The sequence below is a fragment of the Saccostrea echinata genome, unplaced genomic scaffold, assembly GCF_033153115.1.
Source record: "Saccostrea echinata isolate AGI-Se365-2 ecotype Australia unplaced genomic scaffold, CSIRO_AGI_Sech_v1 ptg000016l, whole genome shotgun sequence".
NCBI lineage: Eukaryota > Metazoa > Mollusca > Bivalvia > Ostreida > Ostreidae > Saccostrea > Saccostrea echinata.
Window position 1 is genome coordinate 10627323 of NW_026889765.1, and position 22534 is coordinate 10649856.

Sequence of the window (22534 nt, forward strand, 5' to 3'; positions counted from 1 at the left end):
AAACATTTTTGAAAGACTGTGAAAATAGTGTATACAATACCTTGAGTTTTGAAAATATTTTTCTAAATGGTTTTACAAAGAAAATCAAGCATGTTAATTTTTTCTTTCTGAATTTTTTCCGTTCAATGTGTAGAATTTCAATTTACAAAAGAAGACAAATATATATACAAAGTGGAAAACTTATTGATGTTACAAGGTTGTGCAAATATATGTTGAGACATTATATTTCATACTATTTTTATCATTTGTGCATTAATGAAAACAGAAAAGAAATATTTTATAAAAAGTTTTTGAACAGAAATCATATTGTGAAAGAAACTGAAGGTGTACTTTTATTTATTTTTTAAACAAACATGTGATTATATTCCTTTTTAACACTGTTGTAACCTGAATTATAATTGTTATACATGTATGTAAATGAAGTTGAATATAAATAAAAGAGAAAAAAAAAAAAATGCGTTACCCGTCCAGTGCAATGGAGTCGAAAATTTTTTGGTTCGATCCTCGCATGGAGCTTATTTTTTTTTTTTAATCCAAACAATCTATTCTTTTGTCAGTTTATTTTTTTTTGTACTGATTTATTTTAAAATGGATAAATTCTGGTTCTGTTGCATCGAGAGCGAAAGCAATTCTTCCAACCTACTAATACTTTAATATACACATATACTTGTATTTGCATTTAACTATACCCTTATTATCTTATTGTAGGTGTTTATTATTTATGTGAAGCATTACTATGTTATAGTTTGATTATTAAGAAAAGAGGATCTAGGTATTACAATTTGACATGTTATTCAAACTAAATGTAACATGCATTTTCCTATGTGCCTGACTTTGTAAAGCCTGTCCAGCTGTGGTCAGCCGACCAAATCGTGGACATTTAAACTATAAATGTTTCGTACACATGATTCCTGCAGATCACACGCCAAGTACGCCCATCTTCTTTGAAAAAAAAGAGTTCTTTTAATGATCCTTCATAAATATAGCTTGGTAAAATAAGGTGTACCGGGACATAATTTTTAGGTAAACTCGATGAAAAAAACGTATTTTAAACTGTCATTTTCAATGAAAAATGAAGAAAATCATGTATAAATTTCGGAGTTTTTTCCATCACAGAAAAAGGAAATGTATCAATATTGCCCAGTCTCACGGAAAACTGTTTTTCGTATCTTCTTGACCTCTACTTTATAATGATATTAAATTGAATATATTTATCGGGGTTACTTTTGATATGATTTCAAATTGAATTCCATGAAAATGCTTCTTTTTCTACATAATTCAATTACAGCCGTAAAGTACGGGAAAAATGGATCTAGCACCAACAAGACAGTCTAAACTCATTTACTAGATCTTGACCTTAAGTACGTATGCTAAATAAAACGCAAGGTCTTCAAAATCAAAATTTTGACTTAAGTCTGTTCCTAGTTTATATGTCTCGAGACCTGTGGATTATCATTCTTGTAGTTGATCTATTATTATACGAAAATTTATAAAGCGTTAAATATAATTCTAGAATTACTCGAAGGCAATTCTGGAATTCATCTAGATACAGGTGAAGGATTCAGCCGAGGTTTACCGATTATAAGTAGCAATTATAAGTCAAATAAAAAAAACTTACTCAACTTTCGACAATCTGCGCTGAAATGGTATAAACTTGAAATGGATTTTCCGTAAAATTCTTTCACAAAACGCTATTTATTCCTACAGATTTATTTGACTGGAACAAAACTTGGTATACATGTATTTAGAAAAAAAAATCAGGACATACAATTCTGAAATGTTAAACCAGAGGAAAAAAATTTAAGTCCATGCAGAAGCTATTTTTCTCTTACGTAACAGGGAGGGTTAAAAAGGTAAGGTAGGTGCCTACTCGAATGACGTCACCATTAGTAGTACACAGCCTTACACTGGATTAAAAATATATAATAATCATTATCAGTGAATAAAAGATTTAATTTACATCTTTTTAAAAATGATATTGCATTAGTAGCAACCCTTTGCATATGACTGCAATTCTAAAAAACAATATTATTACATGTACAAAATGTATTTATGCATCTATTGTAGCATACACGTGTAATGTTCATACATTAATTACAAATGCATAGTAACCGGCTCTACGAAACTTGCAAGTCTTCATAGTCTTTATCAGGAGACTGGTTGGGAATCTTTAAAAGATAGGAGATATAAACATAAAATTATACAGTTCCACAAAATGGTCTACAGCCAAACTCCTCAATACGTTTCGGATCTAGTCCCACCACAAAATCAAGATATACACAATCATTCCACTAGACAAAAGTGTAACATCAAGCAAGTCAAATGTAGAACTGACCACTATAGTAACTCCTTCATCCCATCAACCATCAAGCTCTGGAACGAATTGCCCGATTCTATCAAACAAAACCCTTCGTTGTCAAATTTAAAACGTTATTTAAATACCAACAATGCAAAGCGTAAACCCCCTCAATATTATTATACTGGTAAACGCAAGGAACAGATATTACACACAAGATTACGACTTGATTGTAGCTCACTAAAAAGTCATTTATTTTCTCGAAATATTGTCAGCAGCCCAAACTGTAACTGTGGCGAGATTGAAACTTCTGAACATTTCCTCCTACATTGTCCATATTTTGAAAATCTCAGATATAGATTTATATACACACTTCCACATTACAACAACACCAATATATTATTATTTGGTGACCAAAATCTACCACTGGCAGAAAATGTTGCAATCTTTAAATCTGTCCAAAAATATATTGTAGATACCAAGAGATTTATTTAATCAGTTTTTCCTTAGTATCTATTCACTACTCCCTCTCCCGTGGGTATGTTCTTGTGTATATTCTCTTAAGTGTGTGTAGCAAGCGTCATTTTTATTTTTTTTTTCTCATTGTTATTTTTTCTTCCTAATTTTGAATTAATAACTGTTACTGCTGTAAATCTCCTGCATTTGTTCTTTAATTATTTTTCCTATAAATTCAACCATAATATGTCGCTTTTTTCTCTCTCATACAGTCATATTGTACAAATTCATTAGACTTCTTCTGTATAATTAGAACGTCATTCATTTGTGTCAATCGACATGATTTCTAATTTAACATGTATTTCAAATACTTTTTAAGCAGCTTCAAACCGTGTTATGTAGCTATCTAATAAGGGTCTGTCACCTTTATCATAATAATAAGGAAACGGATTAGTATAAGTTTTCAAACTTGTTTCCGAATCCTTTTTGATTTTTGTACTACTTACCTGTATCTTCTGCTTGTCATTTTCAAATAAAATATGGTTTAAACTAATTACAAATCTTGCGACCGCGCTGAAAATGGCCGGACTCAAAACAGTAATTTTTTTAACCTCCAGGAAACGATTTTTTTTCTTTTCATTCCAGAATTTTCTCATCCTAGCCTGACAACAAGTATTTCAATTTTATTTTAAAACATTTTGAAAAATTCCGCACCGATATTGAAATTTTCTGGGGAATTTTTTTTCCTCCTACCTACCGACTCAATTTTTTTTACCCTGTGTTGGGAGAGGGCAAGCAAACATTATTTTAAAGATGGCTTTGTATACGAATATCATAAAACATTTTTTCTTAACAGTATAGACTTCTATTTTTTCAAAGCAAAGGAATGAAGTTAGGTCCTACATTTAGTATTTTCTGAAAAAAAATATGCATCAACGATAATGGGGGGGGGGGTCAAGTTAAAGTTAGAGACTGAGATTCAATCATGACCCCCCCCCCCCCCGGGGGGATTAACTAATATATTAAATTTGCTTTAATATTGTATTGAGAACTGCCGGCTATTACTTTTGGTTGAAATCGCATGAAGATAGGAGTACTACGTCAACCAGAGATTCTGTCAGAAAAGTAACTAGTCAAGGCATGTATATTTTGGGTTTTTTAATTATCTACATATAAGGTGTTATTCTAATGGTACATGTACGAAGAAATAAAACACTACATTAACATCCCCCCCCCCATATGTAGTGCGGATCACCATATCGTTAATATATCCGAGTCTCTCACTTCCCAATGTCCATAGGCACCTGACGTATGGATGATGGCAAGGATTTTTATAAACCGGAAGATTGTAAAACGTAGCAAAAATGGAAGATAATATCAGAATATACATATTATATCTAAGGAATTCATATATCTAATAACTTTGAATGTCTTTTATAAAATTCTAAAATTGGAGGGGGGGGGGGTATATATAATCCTATGTTACACCATCCATATGTCAGGCGACTGTGATGGTTATTTCGCCTCAGGTGTTAATGATTAACCATTTAGGCAATTCTATACTCACTTTTAGATTTCGTTAAAAAAAAAATCATTCTTGCTGTATAAAGTCTGATTAAATAATGTAATTTTGCATTCAAGTTTGCTGGTTTATTTACAATAACAATTATACATATTCAGTAAATGATAAACACATAATACATGTACTATTGCTGCAACAATATCAATACATGCTAAGATGATATAATTGAAATAAGAGATATCAATAACATTCACCTATTATTAAAATCTCTGATGAAAATATGATTATAAGAACAAATAACAAGGCCCATGGGCCACACTGCTCACCTGTGTCACAATGACCCTTCTTCAGCAAATTTTCCCCCTATACATTCCTACATGTAGCCCATTGTGGCCTCACCCTACCCAATGGGTCATGATTTGAACAAACCTGAACCTACACTACGTACCTGAGGATGCTTCCATAGAAATATGACTAAACAAGGTTTTCCTGTTCTTTAGAAGAAGATTTTAGTTTTTTTTTTTTAAATTTATATATTCCTAAGTAAAACTTTGATCGCCCATTTTGGCGCCACCCTACTCCTACAAGTAAGAGCCTCGGTTAACGTCCCTACGCTCCTTATATACCTCGCGCCAAGTCAAAAGTATCTCGCCATGAACCTCTAGCATGCTGGAGTAGGCCCCACGCTACCCCCATGGGTCATGATTTGAACAAACTTGAATGTACATTATCTGAAGATGCTTCCATATAAATATTAATATATAAATATAAGACATAATATGATTAAGCATGGCTTTTTTGCTCTTGGGAAGTAGATTTTTAAAAGTTTTTTCCTAATATGTAAAACTTCAAATGCAATTGTGGCCCTATCGTAACACTTGAATCCCCTTCACCCAAGGATGCATTGTGGCAAGTTTGGTTGAAATTGATCCAGTGGATCTTGAGGAGAAATAAAAAAATAATGTAAAAAGTTTATAGACAGATCCCAGACAAAATGTGATCAGAAAAGCTCACTTGAGCTTTTGCTCAGATGAGCTAAAAACCAGGAATTCAAATTTATAACAAAACAAAGTACTCTGTAGCATTATCTTTGCAGTCAAATATGTCTCTCAAAATAATTGTATCCAATCATAATTGAGAATTATAATCAAAATATCGGTAGCATGTCATGATCATGGTATATCTGCCAAAAAACAAAATTCACAACAAATACTCTTTATATAATTCATAATAAGATTATTCTAATTTCATTTGAAAAGCTGTACACTAAAATTCATTATATACTCTTACAGATAGGTAATTTAGAGATTCTCTTTTCAGGTCTCTGTAATTTCATATCATATAATTACATTCAGGACTTTAACATCCAAAAAAGTATATACATGTATAATAAATATCCTTGACAGCCACCAATGCATAAATAAAAACTAGAATTATACAAAATACATCTTTTCAGCAGAAAAACCAATTTAGATATGTGTGAAGAAGTCTATATGGCTTAGTGTGTACAAAATATAGGTCAAATATGTTTAGCACCAATTAACAAGGTATAAATATGCCAAATCATGGCCTTGGATATCCTTAGAACTAGCACTTTCCTGTAAACACCCAACACAAAAGACTTTTTTGGTCATTAACAGCAGAAAATTGAACTGACTTGCTGTCACCTTTGGTCTATACTCCGTGTACACATACGTGTATAAGGCTACATATTATTATTTAGTGTTTGTAACAATTGGTAATTGTTGTAAATGCACTAGTTCAAAGCTTGTAAGGGCATTTACTTATTTGAATGACCTAAAATACATTTTTCTAATATTTTTTTTAACTGGTTAGGGTAATTTGAACATGTAATATTACTTTCATGACTGCATTCAAGGGAGGTCATAGCTTGTTCCTCAAGTTTCAGATACATGTGTATGTCATTTGCCAAAAAAAGTCAAGAAAGATGCAAATGAAAATAGAAAAAAATCTCTCGATCTTTAAGAATAGCTTTGTAATAAAATATAAACAATTAAAAGTTTTAATCTATATAATCGGAATCAAAATGTTAACTAGTTTAATTAAATGGCCGAATGACATTTAAATCAATAATTTTTTCCTACACCAAAACAATTTATTATTTCTTAATTTCATAACATGGGGACAAAACTTAAAAGAGCATAATATAGTTATATACACAATGTTATTTCATATTACCTATATACATAATCTAATAAAAAAAAATCAAATAAGAATATTTAAATAAATCAGATATGTAGCATTATATCCAAAATATTGTATCCAAACTGTTATGTTCAATGACTAGGCAAACAGTTAGTTGTAGACATCCTGTTATCCAAGAAAAAAAATAAACTATATCTCTGAATAGAAAGTTATAACAAATTTATAGGACAACTGTGCAAGCTTGTAAATTTTATAGATAATTATCCTTAAAAGAATGTTTTGGTCAAATATTCACTCACTTGGAAAATAAGACCACTTCTGCTCCGTACTGTACAAGTGCAGAGTAACTGAAGTTACATGTACAGCATTCTGGAAGAGGAGATCACCCTATCCTGGGATAATCAAACTACAACTTTTACTTGCATGTCAAGTGACAAAGTTATATGAACCAGAAAGTTAAAACAACTACTGTGAGAATTCTATGTGATTTTCCCCCAGATGGCAACCAAAGGACATGAATTTAAAAAAGTTTGAATTAATCTAAAGTACAAAATCCTACATTCTGGCCATCCCTTGGAACTTCATTTAACCTCATCACAACCCTTTATTTTAGACAGCATTTGAATACAAATCAAAAGCATATGTCAGTCACAAATGATCCAGATATGTCAATAAAGTAAACATATAGATTCCACTTGGTCAAAAATTGATCAAAACATATTTCTCATTATACATACAATGTAGCTTCATTAGCAATCAAAATTCATCCAGTTGGATATGGCCTTAGAAGATAGGACACTACTACTATCTGAAGCAAAAATGGTGCACAATTTGCACAAAACCATATTAGAATTCAAATTCACCAAATATCTTAAAGTTTAGTGTCTGTTGAAGGCTGAAAGTAGCTGTTATACAGAAGCTGGTTTTAGCCAATCAGAAATGTTGTAACCTGTGATATTGAAATTCAAACGCAATTTAACATAACACCTAGACACGCATACAACTTAGACTTGCTTACAAATTTTTTGACACTGTGAACTGTGTTATTAACTGCAGGGGTCAATCTTATTGGGTATCAAAATTTTACTTGGTTGTGGGGACATTATTTTCATTGGGCAACTTGTATTTACAGAAGATTCATTGACGAAATTATGGTTGAAGAGATTATCAATTCGTGATTAAGAGTGACCCCATGAAAAAGAGTTACAAATTTTTTGACACTGTATACTGTGGAATCATTTGAATTAACTTAGGTCAATGTTATTGGGTATCAAATTTTACTTGTTTATTGGAACATTATTTTATAGGCAACCTGTAAAGAATTTTCTTATACAGTCAAACCTCGTTATCTCAAACTCAATGGGACTGAGAAAAAAAACTTCAAGATATCCAAGGATTCGAGATATAGGGGTAAAATACTTAAAGAATAAGGGATTGGGACTTCCAAATCACTTTGACATATACATGGTATTAGAGATATCAGTGTTTGAGATACCAAAGTTCAACTGTATATATATATATATATATATATATATATATATATATATATATATATATATATATATATATATATATATATATATATATATATATATATATATATACATGTAGTCATGTATATACAGAAGATTCATTGATGAAATTACATTGGTTGAAGAGAATATCAATTCGTGGTTAAGAGTGACCCCATGAAATCAATGAGAAATTGATCCCCCATGAACAAGGATAATTCCACATTATATAGCCAGTCTAGATCATAAAATGAAAAAAACATATGAAGTTTATACCCAACAAATAACAGGATATCAATAACAAAGTCACTTCCATGTATTGATGTAACTTCAGACTTTAAACTGACACAGGTTTAACATTAATTGTTACTATCTAACAAGAACAATTTAAAGTACCCCCTACCCAAAATATTGCACTTGAATGAGTTTTGTTAATTAAATGATCACCTTCAACTGTCTTCTTTCAATATATTTTCAAAGAAAAAAAAGCACAAAAATACTGAGCAAATGCATCACAGATATAGTTTACACACAACACCGATGTTTCAATAAATATTTATATCTTCAAGGGCAGTTAACTGCTGGTTACTATAGGAACAGGGAACTAGTTGAGTTTCCTGCATATACAGGGAACTAGTTGAGTTTACTACTTTACTGCACCAGTTGAATGTGTTCCTCTTCTGGAGATGGCTGGCGTTTGTACTCTGGGCGGGTCACTACGTAGACCACCAGGGCAATGAGAGACACGATGGTCAGCCCCAGGAAATTGATGACGTAAGTCTCAGTGGGAAAAGCAGAATACTTACTGTGGAAAGAAAAGATGGGGAAATTTATAGATAAAGGAAATACTAGACCATGTTGATAAACTGTAACCACTAGTAGAATTACTGTATGTGTACTTAAAGAAGTGGACTTCATATTTTAGCGGCTTTGGAGCAGACGACGATGTGCTAATTCATGAATACCGCTAAGAAATAATTTATATATACAATACATGGCACGGACATGTGTAGCGCTAATTCATGATTACGCCAACAACTCCATACCCAGTGATTGCGCTAAATTTTGAATATGCCAATTTATGTACAAGTATAGTAATCAACAGGTATATGGACCAAGAGCTGCTTAGTGTACTTACAAGTGAGAGAAGAAGTCTGTGAAGAGAGCTTTCTCTGTAATACCGGTCACTGCACTAGCCCCGGCCAGACACAGAATGGCCAGTCCCCAGAACACATGGTGAGGCATATAAGTCTGGCGGCCTCCCATACTTAGCAGGGGGAAGACAAAAGAAATCAGGCCACATACCCACTGCAAAATACAAACTGTAAGGTTGATCAACAAATTTATACTAAGACATAAAGGAAACTATATCTTGGGGCGAAAAAGTGCAAAACTGACAAACTGTGTCAAGTAGTGAGCGCATAAAATAATATAATTATACATATAATCTTCACCTTGACCTTTGATCAAATTAAACTCAGAATATTGAATCTCTTTTAATGTAATATAGAGAATATGAGTCTGAATGTTGAAATAAACTTAAGATTTTGTAAAGCAATAAATGTATTTCATGTGGAAAATAAATAATTTTGATCTGGACATTTGATGAAGAGTTCTCAAAATCTAAAGGTATCTTTTCTCACAAATACTTGCAAATGCAGTAAACATGGTAAAATTATACTTAAAATAATATATATTAGTTAACAAATATCTTATCACATCACCTAAATGTATAAAAACCATATTCATAGCTTTAATCCCTGGCTTTGACCTTTTTTAACTGTGATACCAAAATCAGTATTATATTCTTTTCTCTTTCCATCTTTAATCTATGTAGTGCTGTAGGTTAGAAAATATCAAAAGTATTGCATCACAATGACCATAAATTCACTTTTTGAATTATAGGACAAACATTACCTGGAGTCCAAACAAGATGACTGTGATGAGTCCTATCCAGCTATGGAGACTGTAGAGGTTCGGGATCGGAGGTTTTGCCAGATTGTGAGAATCAAACACCGCCTTCAGTCCCACCCCCGTGAATATCAGCACCAAAGCCTGGACTATCCCATGTATTGCCTTCAGATAAGTCTTCTTCACATTTCGGAACACTCGGTAAGTCAAAATGGCTGGAAAATATGCAGGAGAAACAACGTTTACATTGAACTGTGATTTCCCAATTAGTCTAATTCCTTATAAGAACTGGCACAATTCACATAGCAGATCAAGTCTTAGGCTCAACTTTCTTTCCTGATACATGCAATGTATTCTCTCTGAAAATTTGCTAATGCTATTCTACTCAATTGGAAATTCATCAATTCTATTATTGACATCATATTTAGTCTATATAATTTTGATATGTACAATTTATTATATTCTAAACCTAATCAATCGATGTCCTCAATATAAATCTTGTATGAAAAGTCATAGGGTCCATAAAGATGTACTTCAATGAACTCTTACCATCAGAATACAGGAATATCATGCCAGTCACCATGAAAACTGGGTGATAATTAAACTCATGGATGGGATCGGATTGCCAGGCAAAGCCCCCTCGGAAGGACCCCATCCACACTGCCACCAGGATAACTGCAGTTAATCCAAGCACTTGTATGACCAGGATCAATACAGTAAAGAATGCCAGACTCCCTGACTGAGTTTGTCTCTCGGAATTCTCCATCCTGGACTGATTCTGAAAAGCAAATGTTTAGTTTAAAAATGAAATCCCAGCACAAAAGGAAAGAATTAATCCCACAGCATTCCTCATTAGAGAGAAAATATTGGCAGACATTGTCCTGTCATTGTTGGCCTAAGTGCTTTCTGAATAATGGTTCTCTCCTTAATGTTTTACAGATCCTGTAACACAGATGTGTACATGTAATTCTACTTCCAGGATATGAAATGACAATGATGCTGGCTTTCAAGAGAAAAAGGTCATTTTACATCTTCAGGGTAATTGTGTTTAAATCTTGACATGAAACATATTAAGACTTTTTTCGTCTACCAATTCATATCTGATTAAGCATGATAAAATTATCATCATTTTTTTATTCAAGCTACATACTTCAAAGTCAGATACCTGTTTTTGAGTCAGAGAAGGCTTTCAGGACGAGGTGTATCTAGATGTTAATCTAGACTTACTAGGTTAAGCAAAGTGATAGACAAGAATAACAACTGTATACAAAGTTTCATAAGCAAAGGCAGATAACTCTTTCTTGAAAATGTGAATGAATATGGTAGTAGCATTGCTACATCATTAAACATGTAAAGGTTTCAACATTTTTCAGAAATTATAATCATCTTAATAATCCAAAACAATATATGAAAGTAAATTGTTTAATGATCAGTAATTGTGGAACGTCATCTCAAAGCTTATTTCTTGAGATAAATTAAATGCACTGACTGCCATATAGATCATGTAGAATGGATGTACAATATTTCATAACTATAGGCTAAATGGGAATCTCTCGAACATGAATGCAAGGTTTTCAAATTCACAAAACATTTTAATACACATTGATCAACATACCATTTAAAAAAACACCCTCATTCTTCTCTTTAATATGTTTAAAAGAGTTAGTGTACATGTAAATATTTTTGAAATTATCATAGAAGAAGCAGCAGTAAACATTTAACAGAAGGATTTATGAAGACACAAAATATCAAATATAAAATTTTAACTTGTAACTGTAATTTTGTTGTCACCATCCTTACAAACAGTGCCCATGATGAGAGTGGCTTAGAAAGGGTGCCAAATTGATGCCAAATAGGTGGAGTCTTATCTCATTTAGTTTCTATTAATTAAATATTTCTTAAAAAATTCAGCTGTTAACTTGGTCCACTATGCATGTAACATTCAACATTTGACCCTTACATGTAGCTATAAATACATATGTGTACATTCTATTTCCTGGATATCATAAACATTTATAACATTTATACAAAGTATTGCACATCTGATGACATAAGGACAGGTACTTAGCATAACATATATCATATGTACAAGAGGGCCACTTTACACAATGTCCGTCAGGTCAAATTAACGCTATCATGGTGATATACATCTCAGAAATAAGAGCCATAGAACAGAATAACTTCAGTCTAGTCCATAGGAAGATGATCAATGAATTTCAAATGATAAACTGTTATTTTATTGGCATACAAGTTTTTTAAATATACCAATAGTTCTCATTTAATTTTGGATCCCTATGACTTTCTTGGAAACATTTTACAGTCATGATTTGATAAATAAGAATAATTCTGGCATCTTAATTTGACAAAGAGTAGGCTTTGAGAAGAAAATATTGTCTTTAAGATTTACTGATCTCTATTTCAAATGTTGTTGCCCTCATCCTTGCTCCCAAGGGCCATGATAGATAAGAAAAGCTTTCTAAGTCTGTGAAAACATTACATACTGTAATCATGGTAATGATACAATGATTTGAACATGATTACAAATATTTCTCCTCCATTTAAAATTGTAAAGCTTTTTATTTAATTCAATTTTAAAAGCTTTCACATAAAGTACATTTACACCTGTGACAATGTTTGTGCCAAGTGGCTAATCATGCATGGTTCATTTAATACAGCATTAAACATACAAGCCTATGGGCTAAAAATTGCTATTATACAATTTCTGTACGTATATGTATCTTAGACAAAGACTTAGTCTTCTTACATCTGTGACTCTGACTGAACATATTGAAGGTATTGAATTATCAGTACTTAATTGCCAGACTTTGTTGTAACATAATAATATAATCTTACTACAATGTATGTTTATAAAGAACATTAATAAAATATTCTCTGCAAAGTGAATGTCAATCAAATTGTCAGTATATGCACTTTCGGATTGCACTTAAAAATAACATAATTTCAAATTTCCCATATAACGATACAAACTGATCAAAATACAGAGACGAGTCAAAGTGTTTATAACTCATCATGGTAATCATAATCACCTGAACAGGTCCAGCACAATCTCTTGATTAAGCTATATAGCTTGAAATAGCTATATAGCTTTATTAAGCTATTCAAAATAGCTTGATAAAGCTATTTATATGCAGGTTTTCACAAAAATATTATTTGTACAAAATAGACAAAAAGTCACAAGTATTTGACTATTCATATATGTAATATGGGTTATCAAATCAACAACCCAAATCAAAGATAGTTTTAACATTGCAGCATTTGAATATTTTTAAGCAAAAGATGAATTTCTATTGTTTGGGTAACTGTACACTACCTTGTGTGTGTTGAGGCATGGATATTAAGTATGATTGCTTCTCATTGTACTGAATTATTACCAATCAATTATCTTGTTGACCATAATTGGCCTCCTTTATAATTTCATTGAAGAAGTAACTGTATCAATTGCTTTATATAGCCCCAAAACTTTTAGAACTTAGTACAAAGTCTCTTAAGGAGAAACAATTTAGATGAGTGATTTTTACATGCATTATTTTCATAAGAGTTCAAGGTTGAATATCATCACTGCACCAAGGTGCGACTTTTTGTGCATACTTGGAAAATAACACATTTGAGAAAAAAGTGTGATAAAATAGCTAAATCAAGCTATTCTGAATAGCTTAATAAAGCTATATAGCTAAATCAAGCTATATAGCTTAATCAAGAGATTGTGCTGGACCTGCTGAATGTGTGCTTATAATCCATGCAAAAATACCTTCCTGGACAAGAACACATCCGGTTTCCGATTTGTCATGGATTGCAAACTTTAAAAATTAAAACGAGAATGTTGCTTATTTTACAAGGCACTGGTTTTACTCCAAGAAATCTGTCAAAGGAGTAAAAATTTCCCCGTGTTTGCATAAATTGTGAATAAAATTAATTTTCTCTGTGTTTAGTATATTGTTTTGACATTTTACACGTTTGGGAACATCTCAATCATTAACATTTGATAATTTTGTATCAATATGAAATAAAAAACTATAGAAAATGACTAAAACATATGGTACATTACCAACTTTCCGTAATCTCCAATAATATCCGACTGTTCGGCGCAGCCTCCGCACACAAATTTTCGTCAATTGATTTTCGATTTCAAAACACGAATTATTAGGTCGTACGAAAAGTTGACGGTATGTACCTTTTAAATGAAACCACCGTGCTTCAATTAAAATTCACTCATATGTATCTTAAAGAATAATGTATTATTAAAGACTAAAATGATAAAGATTTCATACAAGATTGCTATATTTGATTTCTAGATCTTCAACGAAAATACGCAGTCCGCCTTATCTAATTTGTTTTATTACTTTCACTTTTATCAAAACAATTACTGTATTACAAAAGACATTAGGCCCTAATTAATGAACTGATGAACGTTACTTTAAGAAATGGAAATTGTATGCCCTTTGTTGGATGTAAGTTTTCTGACAGAGCATTTTACATACCTGTCGCTGAATTGAGTGCTCGGCACTTATGGAAGATAAACCACGTTGATCTGTCAGGACAGATCGGCTTTTAACTTAATTATATTCCCTACCAGAGTATAGATTTTTACAAAGTACGTATATCCATATCCCAAAGTGTAATGACTTTTCAGAGGGATACATGTAGATGGAGTGGAATTTTTTAGTTCTTGCATTTGCTATCTAAAAAAAAAATAGAGGCACTGTGAGCACTGGGCTCACAAAATGATACCCCCGCCTCCCATACAAATATAAAGGCAAAGTCTACGTTTTGCTATGGGAGACCCAGAGTAGGTATCAGATCAGAAAGTAAAATAGGAGGTCACAGTGGCACTATGTAATAAAGATTCTGTGAAAGTGAAATTAAATTTTATTCAGTGTTATACATGTAGGAGGAATTGCGGATAAGAGATGGGTACCTTTCAATATTAAATTAATAGAAAAAGTGACAGTGTCAATGTTTTGCTTTTGGAAACCCCAAATTATGTGTCCCATCAAAAAGTAAAATAGGAGGTTCACAATACTTGGCACTATCTAACAATGCTAGGGATTCTGTGAAAGTCTCAATAAATTTCATACAGTGGTATAAGAGGAGTTGCAGATAAGAGAAGGGTACCCCAAAGTGTAACAGACAGATGGACATACAGATGGAAGGACAGACATCTCCTTCACTATACACTCCCCCACTTTTCAAGCTGGGGGTACTAAAGAAAAATTAATAAGGATCATCATTTTACATATTGTGTAGAAGTTACAAAACTGTACTCATTACTGTAGGGAATATTTTTACCCTTATTATCCATCATTATGAATTAATGTATAAAAATTAACTTTTCTTACAGTAGGGACATTTAAAATCAGAGGAAAAGAAGATGTTTACAGGACACTGAAAGCAGCTTTAGAAACAGGATACAGATCAGTAGGTCAGTTAATTTGAAAACTTGTCAAAATCTGCCATTGATAGAATTTTTTTTTTCATTTAATAAAACCTTCTTTACATGACTTTCTAGTATTAAACTGATACAAATTTAAAAATGTCAGTACTTTTATAAATTTATAGCTACTTAGGGGGCAGATCTGGAGAAATGCAGTAATTGTTATTTGCTTTCAGACACAGCTGCAGTTTACAGAAATGAAGCTGAGATTGGTCAGAGCCTTCATGAACTGTTACCTACCAATCAGCTGAAGAGATCTGACATTTTTATAACCAGCAAACTTGGTAATAAGTGAAATATCGTGGTATCTCTCAAAAGTTAGCACTGAAACTTTATTTAACATTATATAGTCACAACAAGGAATACTGTATGTGTACTTAATAAAGCGGGCTTCATATTAGTGGCTTTGGCATGGACATCAATGCACTAATTCATGAATACGGCTAAGAAATCATGTATAAATCCAATACATGCACGGACATGTGTAGCGCTAATTCATGATGAACAACTCCATACCCAGTGACTGCACTAAATTTTGAATATGCCAATATATGTACACATACAGTATCATTTCTTCACAACTTCAGGATATATGTAGTAGAATATCTGATTTCTTTGATAATTTACTGTATACAGGGTTATTTTCACCCTTTTTTTTCTCTTGCAAACAATTTTACCCCATTTTAAATTCACCCAGTCACAGTTCTTTTTAAGAAATTATACTGTGTTCTTTGAATTCGCCCCATTTTAAATTTGCCCACTTGTGAGTAGGGCGAAAGGGACGAAAATAAAATGGGGCGAAAATTTCCCTGTATACAGTATGAAAAAGGATGACTGCACTTAACGCCTGTTTTTGGGTCTTTTTCAGTTGCTTCTGTTGCTTTTATATCTAAACCTTATTTCACTTTTGTATGTTTATGAAAGAATCCTGTCAATTTGGAACCAAATTCAAATCTGCAAAGGATTTTAGACTGTGATACAATAAAATGATTCAATGTTTTTTGTCCTTACTGCTTTCCAAATATAGTGAATATACACTTACCTGCCCTTGATTGAACATTACATATGCATGAGAGGTGTGGCTAACATTGTAAGAATGGGTCTAAAATTAGACTTGATAAATAACAATGACATGTTTGAAAAAAAAAGAATGTGATCACTCTTTCCAATCTCCCTCTCCATTCTGTATGGCACAAATACACTTCTGACAAAGGTTTCAAAATGAAATTAACAATTTGAGCACGTCAGTGTAATTAAAGCAGATTTTATATCAATGCCAGATGACTTAACATGTTCGAACACAATGCCCTAGTTAGCACAAAACATGCTACCTTACAAGTCACTTGATTGGATTTAGTATTCACAAAGTTACCTGAGGTAAGAAATCACGTGGTGAATTATAATATTCACAACCCTTGGTTACCACACAGAGAGCGAATGTAAGAAGAAGCAGTTTTTTTTCTCTTTTTAACCTTGAGCGCATGTTTGTCTATTAATCTCCTTTTGACACATTATTATTTATGCAAATATACAACTACTATTTAACGTAGAACAAAAGACAAACATGCGCTGACTATGTATATAATCAGTAAAAAAGTGGGCGTCCTCATTATCGAACGGAGATTCAAGAAATTGTTATTACCCCTGCCTTTGAAAACAGATTCGAACATCGTAAATACACACTTTTATCAAACTTAATTACAAAATGTTGTAGATTGAATGTTGACCATTCTTGCAATGAAAAGAAAAATGCTTGTTTTGAAAGTTTATTTTGTCGCAAATTCCGCGTGTCCTTAAGTGCAGTCATCCTTTCTTGACGGTTAGCATTTTGCATACAAACATGTTTTTAATTTCCAGGACCCAAGGACCAGGGAGAAGGGACCTGTTATTCTGCCTGTCTGAAATCTCTCTCCAGTCTGGGATGTCAATATCTAGATCTTTACCTCATACACTGGCCAGGAACCCAGGGGAAGAAGCCAGATGACTCGGGTCAGTGTGAGCTACGCCTCGGTAGTTGGAAGGATCTGATACAGTTACAAAAGGAGGGTAAGACGATGGGGGCAGAAGTTAGACTGGTAAAATAGGAAAGGAAAGCATTTATATTGTGTTTTCTTGCATGTTTAATCAATGGTGGTATGGAAGATACTCTCTTTGAACCATAATCATTAAATATTTGCTAATGGAGTTTGATTTGTTAAATTGTAGAGATGAGATGATAAACCGTTTTACCTATAAGATGTATTCAGTTTCATAATTACACACTAAAAGAAGGTTTCATTTTGTTCATGTAGGTAAAGTAAAAAACATAGGAGTTTCAAATTTCCTCAAGCATCACATACAGGAATTGTATGACAAAACAGGGGTCTATCCAGAGGTGCTCCAGGTATGAAAATGAAATCAAAGTATAATCTACACAGAAATTGTATGACAAACGGAGGTCTATCCAGAGGTGCTCCAGGTATGGAAACTGCATCAAAGTATATTATTGTTTTGGATAGGTAATCTCATAGATCTACTGTTGGACCAGGGGATCTTATGTGATGGCAAATAGTCACTCTTCTCTCTGTCAGTTTGTCTGTCTGTCAGCTCTTCGGTCAATACAATGTATTGTCAATTAACAAAAGTTACTTCCATTCATATGTCAACTCGATATATCCCAGTGAACTTGAAATAAAGGATACCAGAGAGTCTGACACATTTGTTTTATATTTGGATATTTTACTAGAAAAGGACTTTAATGGTAACCTAACAACAAAACTTTATGATAAACATGATGACTTCAACTTTTCTATTGTCAACTTTCCTTATAAATTTATGTAGCAATACATGTATACCCTTTATTACCTGGATATGGAGTTTATGTCTCCCAGTTGATTTGATATGCAAGAGCATGCTCTTCATATGAACAATTTCTAAGACGACAAGCTATTGATAAACAAGTTGATGAAACAAAGATATCAACAGTCGCATTTGAAGTCAACATGTTGCTACTTCTATGGTCTATGGTCTATATACTGACCTTGTCAGCAAATACAATCTTTCATTAAGTTGAATGCTGACTGACATTTTTCACACTAATTGTAAGGCCATTATTTGCACACTGAATTGTCTATGGATTTTTCCATTTGTCCGATTATGACAAGGAGCACATGGTGGCTGTGGATGCTTAACTTCTCCATGGCACCTGATCCCACCTTTGATGCTTTTAGAGGTCTCTGTTTGCTCTGCTCCCAATTTGTATTGTTTCAAAGAAGTTTTTAGCTTGATTACTGTTTGTTATCTCTTTATTTCATAACAAAAGTACCAGTATGTTATAGTGAGGCACCAATGTTGAATTTACATTGTAAGTTTCTATCTTACTTGAACTTTAAAGTATTTTCTGTAAGGGAAAACAGACATTGACAGGAATGACACCACTGACAGCATTGTTGAGACCAGTCATGACATTCCTAAAATAAGGAAACATTGTACTGGAAAGAACAACTTAATGTGCATATAATGCTGATTTCTTATATTTCAACAGACAGAGCACCATCCACATCTTGTTCAGACCGATTTGATCCAGTTCTGTAAGGAAACTGGTATCTTTTACCAGGCTTACTCCTCATTAGGAACAACCACTCAGGACAACCAGGTAGGTTTACCAGGTAGAGTCTGATTCTGTTAAAAGTATGGTTTCTTTAAACACACCTACTTCTCCATGGGAACAATCAGACAAGATAACAAGATAGGTTTACATGTACCTGTCCAGTTGTGAAAAGAGACTGGTAACTTTCTTCAGGTTTGTCCCTCCCTAGAAATTTATATAGTCAAGGAGGTTTACAATCAGGTTCTGTAGAGTCTATGTCATGTAATCTATTACCAGAATGGTACTCCCCATGAACCTCCAGACAAGTTAGAGGGTACAGCCAGAGGTTTTATAATAAGGATATATTTTTAAATTGAACATGCATGATTCTTTGACGAAATAAAATGAAAATGTCATATTTCTCTTAGGACCAGAGCAATTATGATCTAGGACTTGCCTGATGATGGTACAAAGGATGTATTCGTTATAACAAAAGATTTGACCTATAGGAGAGAACAATTTTCTAGAAAAAGTCAAATTTAAAAATCAGTGTTCTTTAGTTGTTTTCTATCATATATTTGTCTAAATTTTTCAAATTTGCATTTTGAACCTGAAATTTTTTTTTGCAACTTTGAAATTAACCTCCAAAGTTGGTCAAAACAGTATTTTGTACGTTAAAGCACAAATTTTGGCATAGAAGTCCTTCAGGGCAGGCCTGCCCCTAAATTAAATTATGAAATTTTGATAGATTTTGATCTAATGAATGATTTAAAACAAGGTTATTTTAGGGGCACCCCTGCCCTAGGGTCGAAATTCGTAAAAAAAAACCTACAAAAAATGCGAAAACCTATTCCTATCATACTGGATTATATTTATGTTTTCATAGTCAGTATATAGCTCACTGACAGAGAGATAGACCATAGACTCTCACCATGAACATTTTTAGTGTCCTGGTTCAAATCCACCTGTTGGCACACTTTTATTTTTTCAAATTTTTCACCTGTATAAACACAAATTTAATTTTTTATACAGGCTTTTGCATTTTACTTCTATTTTCTTCCTTAAATGTATGTTTGCTGTTGATATAAAAGCCATTTATGGAAATGCAGATCATAAATTCTCTTTAACTAAACGCAATCAACCAGAACTATACCTCAGTGTAAGCACACTTCGTTCGAGGACACGAATCATTCACTTTGTGTTACTCGATACTGCAGGTGTCATGAAAAAAATCATGCAGAGCAAAAATTGCTTTGTTTGTCTTTCAAGAACATCTCTGTGTAATAGTACTGTTGTGCCATTGGGAGAAATACTGCACTATGCAGAGTAGATGCAGTTCATTCCTCGGGAAAATTGTGTGCATTGGCAACATGTTATGTTAAAAATGCAGGAGGAAGGTTTACAGATTAGAAAAGAATGTGGTAAGGTCAGTTAAGGAAGCTCTAAACACTGCACACTAAAGAGTTCTACTTGTATGATAGTTTTATGCAGTTAGAGTGATCTGCCCTTAGAAGTAAGATAGAAAAAAATGTTTATTTACTGTTAATTACACAATTTATAATAGTTTAAAATATTTTTAGCATTATATTAGAACAAGAATAAGTAATTAAATTCATTATTTCCATTGATTTTCCCACTGTAAGTAAACAACAGTGATTTCTGTTCATGAATAGTCCATTGTCTTTGAACATTTTTCCTGCGAAAATAATTTAGGTACCCTGTGTTGAAAATGAAGTAAATAGTCTCAATATGCACACCTTTATATGATATATTTATCTCCAAGCCCAAAAAGCACTTTTTGTTAGTGTTTAGAACTTCCTTAAGGTTTTATGTCTGGTTGCCATTACCCAGGCATCAAATAAGGACCCTCATATAAAGGATGTATCTGTAAATACCGATGTAGGGTCATATGAAGACACTGTTGACTGAAACTAAAACGATACTTGAGAAACAAGAAACTACACGCATGTGGCCTAAAGTCAGCGACCAGAACGGATATCAATAAGCTTTTTCTAAAGACTGAAACCAATATCGGCCCTATAGGTCAACGTATACATGTATATATTTACCTAGAAGTGATCCTTTATGAAAATTTATGCTAAAATTTCTCTGTGTAAACATTGGTCTTCCATTTTTAAGGTTATTGAGGTGAACTTATTTAAAATGAGTTGCTTATGTTTTGTAAACAATGCATTTATGCAGGATGAGTTTTAATTATCCCTTCTGGGACTAATTCATTTTAGTTCAATTTTATTTTCACTTTGTATTTTTCTCTGTGATGGTAAAATAAATAATGAAAAATTGCAGATTTTAACAGACCCAGTTGTTCTGGAAGTGAGTAGAAAACTAAAGAAAAGTGTGTCTCAGATTTTACTGAGGTGGGCAGTCCAACAGGGGATAGGTATGTACTAAATCAACAGTTACAATTTCTTTTTATTTGCCTGAAGTAAGACCAGTTTGTTTATTACAGATTTCACCATGCAACAATCCTGATTTCTACAGTACATGTACTATATTTTTTTGAATTCATCTGTCACTAGAACAATTAAATGCAAAATACCTTTACAAGTATAAAATATATTTTGTCCTTGCTGTTATTTTTCAGGTGTTCTGCCAAAGTCATGTAACCCAAAGCATATTCAGGAAAATATAGACGTTTTCTCTTTTCAAATTCCGGAAGAAGACATGCACTCATTAAATTCATTGAACAGAGGAAGACATTATTGTTGGAACCCAAAAGATATTGTTTGAATAAAACATTTTTTTTTAGTATATTCCCCATTGCATTTTTCTATATTTTACAGTCAAACCTTGTTTTCTTGAACTTGATAGGACCGAGAAAAAACTTCGAGATATCCGAGGGTGTGAAATATCGAGGGTAAAATACTTCAGAAATACATGGATAGGACTTCACAATCACTTAGACATATCCATGGTATTTGAGATAACCGTGTTTGAAATACCAAAGTTCAACTGTATTCAAGAAATGACAAATCATTTTAAAACTTTCATCGGGATGTAAATATAGGTTGGTCATGTGATCAAATCCCATAAAGCCTGATTCATGTAGATTTTATTATGCACCAACCCTTCTTACCTCCTTATATGCTGATACATAAAAGAGAGAGCTATTCAGCTCAATCTTTTTTTTTTTTATCTTGACCTTTCCTTTTCTTGACCTCAGTTTCCTTAAACTTTTGTTTAGCTAAGTTTCAAACAATCTTTTCAAGATATCTTTATCAAACATCATATTCTTATACACTGTACATATTGATAGGGTTATTCAATTACATCAACATTTTGACCTTCACCTTTACTTTGACCTTGACCTCTCTTTTCTCAAATTGTGTTTAGCTTAGTTTTATGAGATGAATCAAGCTATTTTTATCAAACTTCATGTGCTGATACATTTTGGCGAATGCTATATATTAAACTGCATCAAAAATTTTTGACCTTCACCTTTTCTTTGACCTATAGCTCAATTTCAAAGAAACTATTTTATGTATTGAAATGTTTTTAAAATTCATCAACTGTGCCCATTTTTTTTACCATGACCTTCCCAATGACCTCTGACTATTCAAGATATTTTAATCAAACTTAATACACTAATACACATTTACATGTTGCATTACTGAAGAACCGTAGGCAGGCA

The 22534-nt window shown here is 32.7% G+C and overlaps 2 protein-coding genes across 2 annotated transcripts; one reads left to right on the forward strand and one right to left on the reverse strand.

The window, feature by feature from the left end:
• Positions 1 to 8058: 8058 nt before the first annotated feature.
• LOC133188909 (transmembrane ascorbate-dependent reductase CYB561-like) lies at positions 8059 to 13986 on the reverse strand. The gene is made up of 5 exons (XM_061324385.1): positions 13929 to 13986; positions 10412 to 10640; positions 9869 to 10077; positions 9090 to 9259; positions 8059 to 8756 (listed from the first exon to the last, which is right to left on the reverse strand). Exons 2-5 carry the CDS (start codon positions 10626 to 10628, stop codon positions 8603 to 8605), a joined length of 750 nt encoding a protein of 249 aa, XP_061180369.1. The 5' UTR covers positions 10629 to 10640; positions 13929 to 13986; the 3' UTR covers positions 8059 to 8602.
• A 256-nt stretch (positions 13987 to 14242) lies between these two features.
• LOC133188910 (glyoxal reductase-like) lies at positions 14243 to 21656 on the forward strand. Its single transcript, XM_061324386.1, has 8 exons — positions 14243 to 14331; positions 15222 to 15302; positions 15491 to 15598; positions 17172 to 17360; positions 17606 to 17697; positions 18838 to 18948; positions 21190 to 21283; positions 21488 to 21656. Exons 1-8 carry the CDS (start codon positions 14286 to 14288, stop codon positions 21631 to 21633), a joined length of 867 nt encoding a protein of 288 aa, XP_061180370.1. The 5' UTR covers positions 14243 to 14285; the 3' UTR covers positions 21634 to 21656.
• Positions 21657 to 22534: the final 878 nt, after the last annotated feature.

Excerpts from the sequence above, each read along its gene's own strand:
- LOC133188909 (XM_061324385.1), bottom strand. The coding sequence starts at position 10,628 with ATGGAGAATTCCGAGAGACAAACTCAGTCAGGGAGTCTGGCATTCTTT. Across the intron at positions 10,078-10,411 it reads GATATTCCTGTATTCTGATG|CCATTTTGACTTACCGAGTG; the intron begins GTAAGAGTTCAT and ends CATATTTTCCAG. Across the intron at positions 9,260-9,868 it reads TCATCTTGTTTGGACTCCAG|TGGGTATGTGGCCTGATTTC; the intron begins GTAATGTTTGTC and ends TGTATTTTGCAG.
- LOC133188910 (XM_061324386.1), top strand. The coding sequence starts at position 14,286 with ATGAACGTTACTTTAAGAAATGGAAATTGTATGCCCTTTGTTGGAT. Across the intron at positions 17,361-17,605 it reads GATACAGTTACAAAAGGAGG|GTAAAGTAAAAAACATAGGA; the intron begins GTAAGACGATGG and ends TTGTTCATGTAG. Across the intron at positions 21,284-21,487 it reads GGCAGTCCAACAGGGGATAG|GTGTTCTGCCAAAGTCATGT; the intron begins GTATGTACTAAA and ends GTTATTTTTCAG.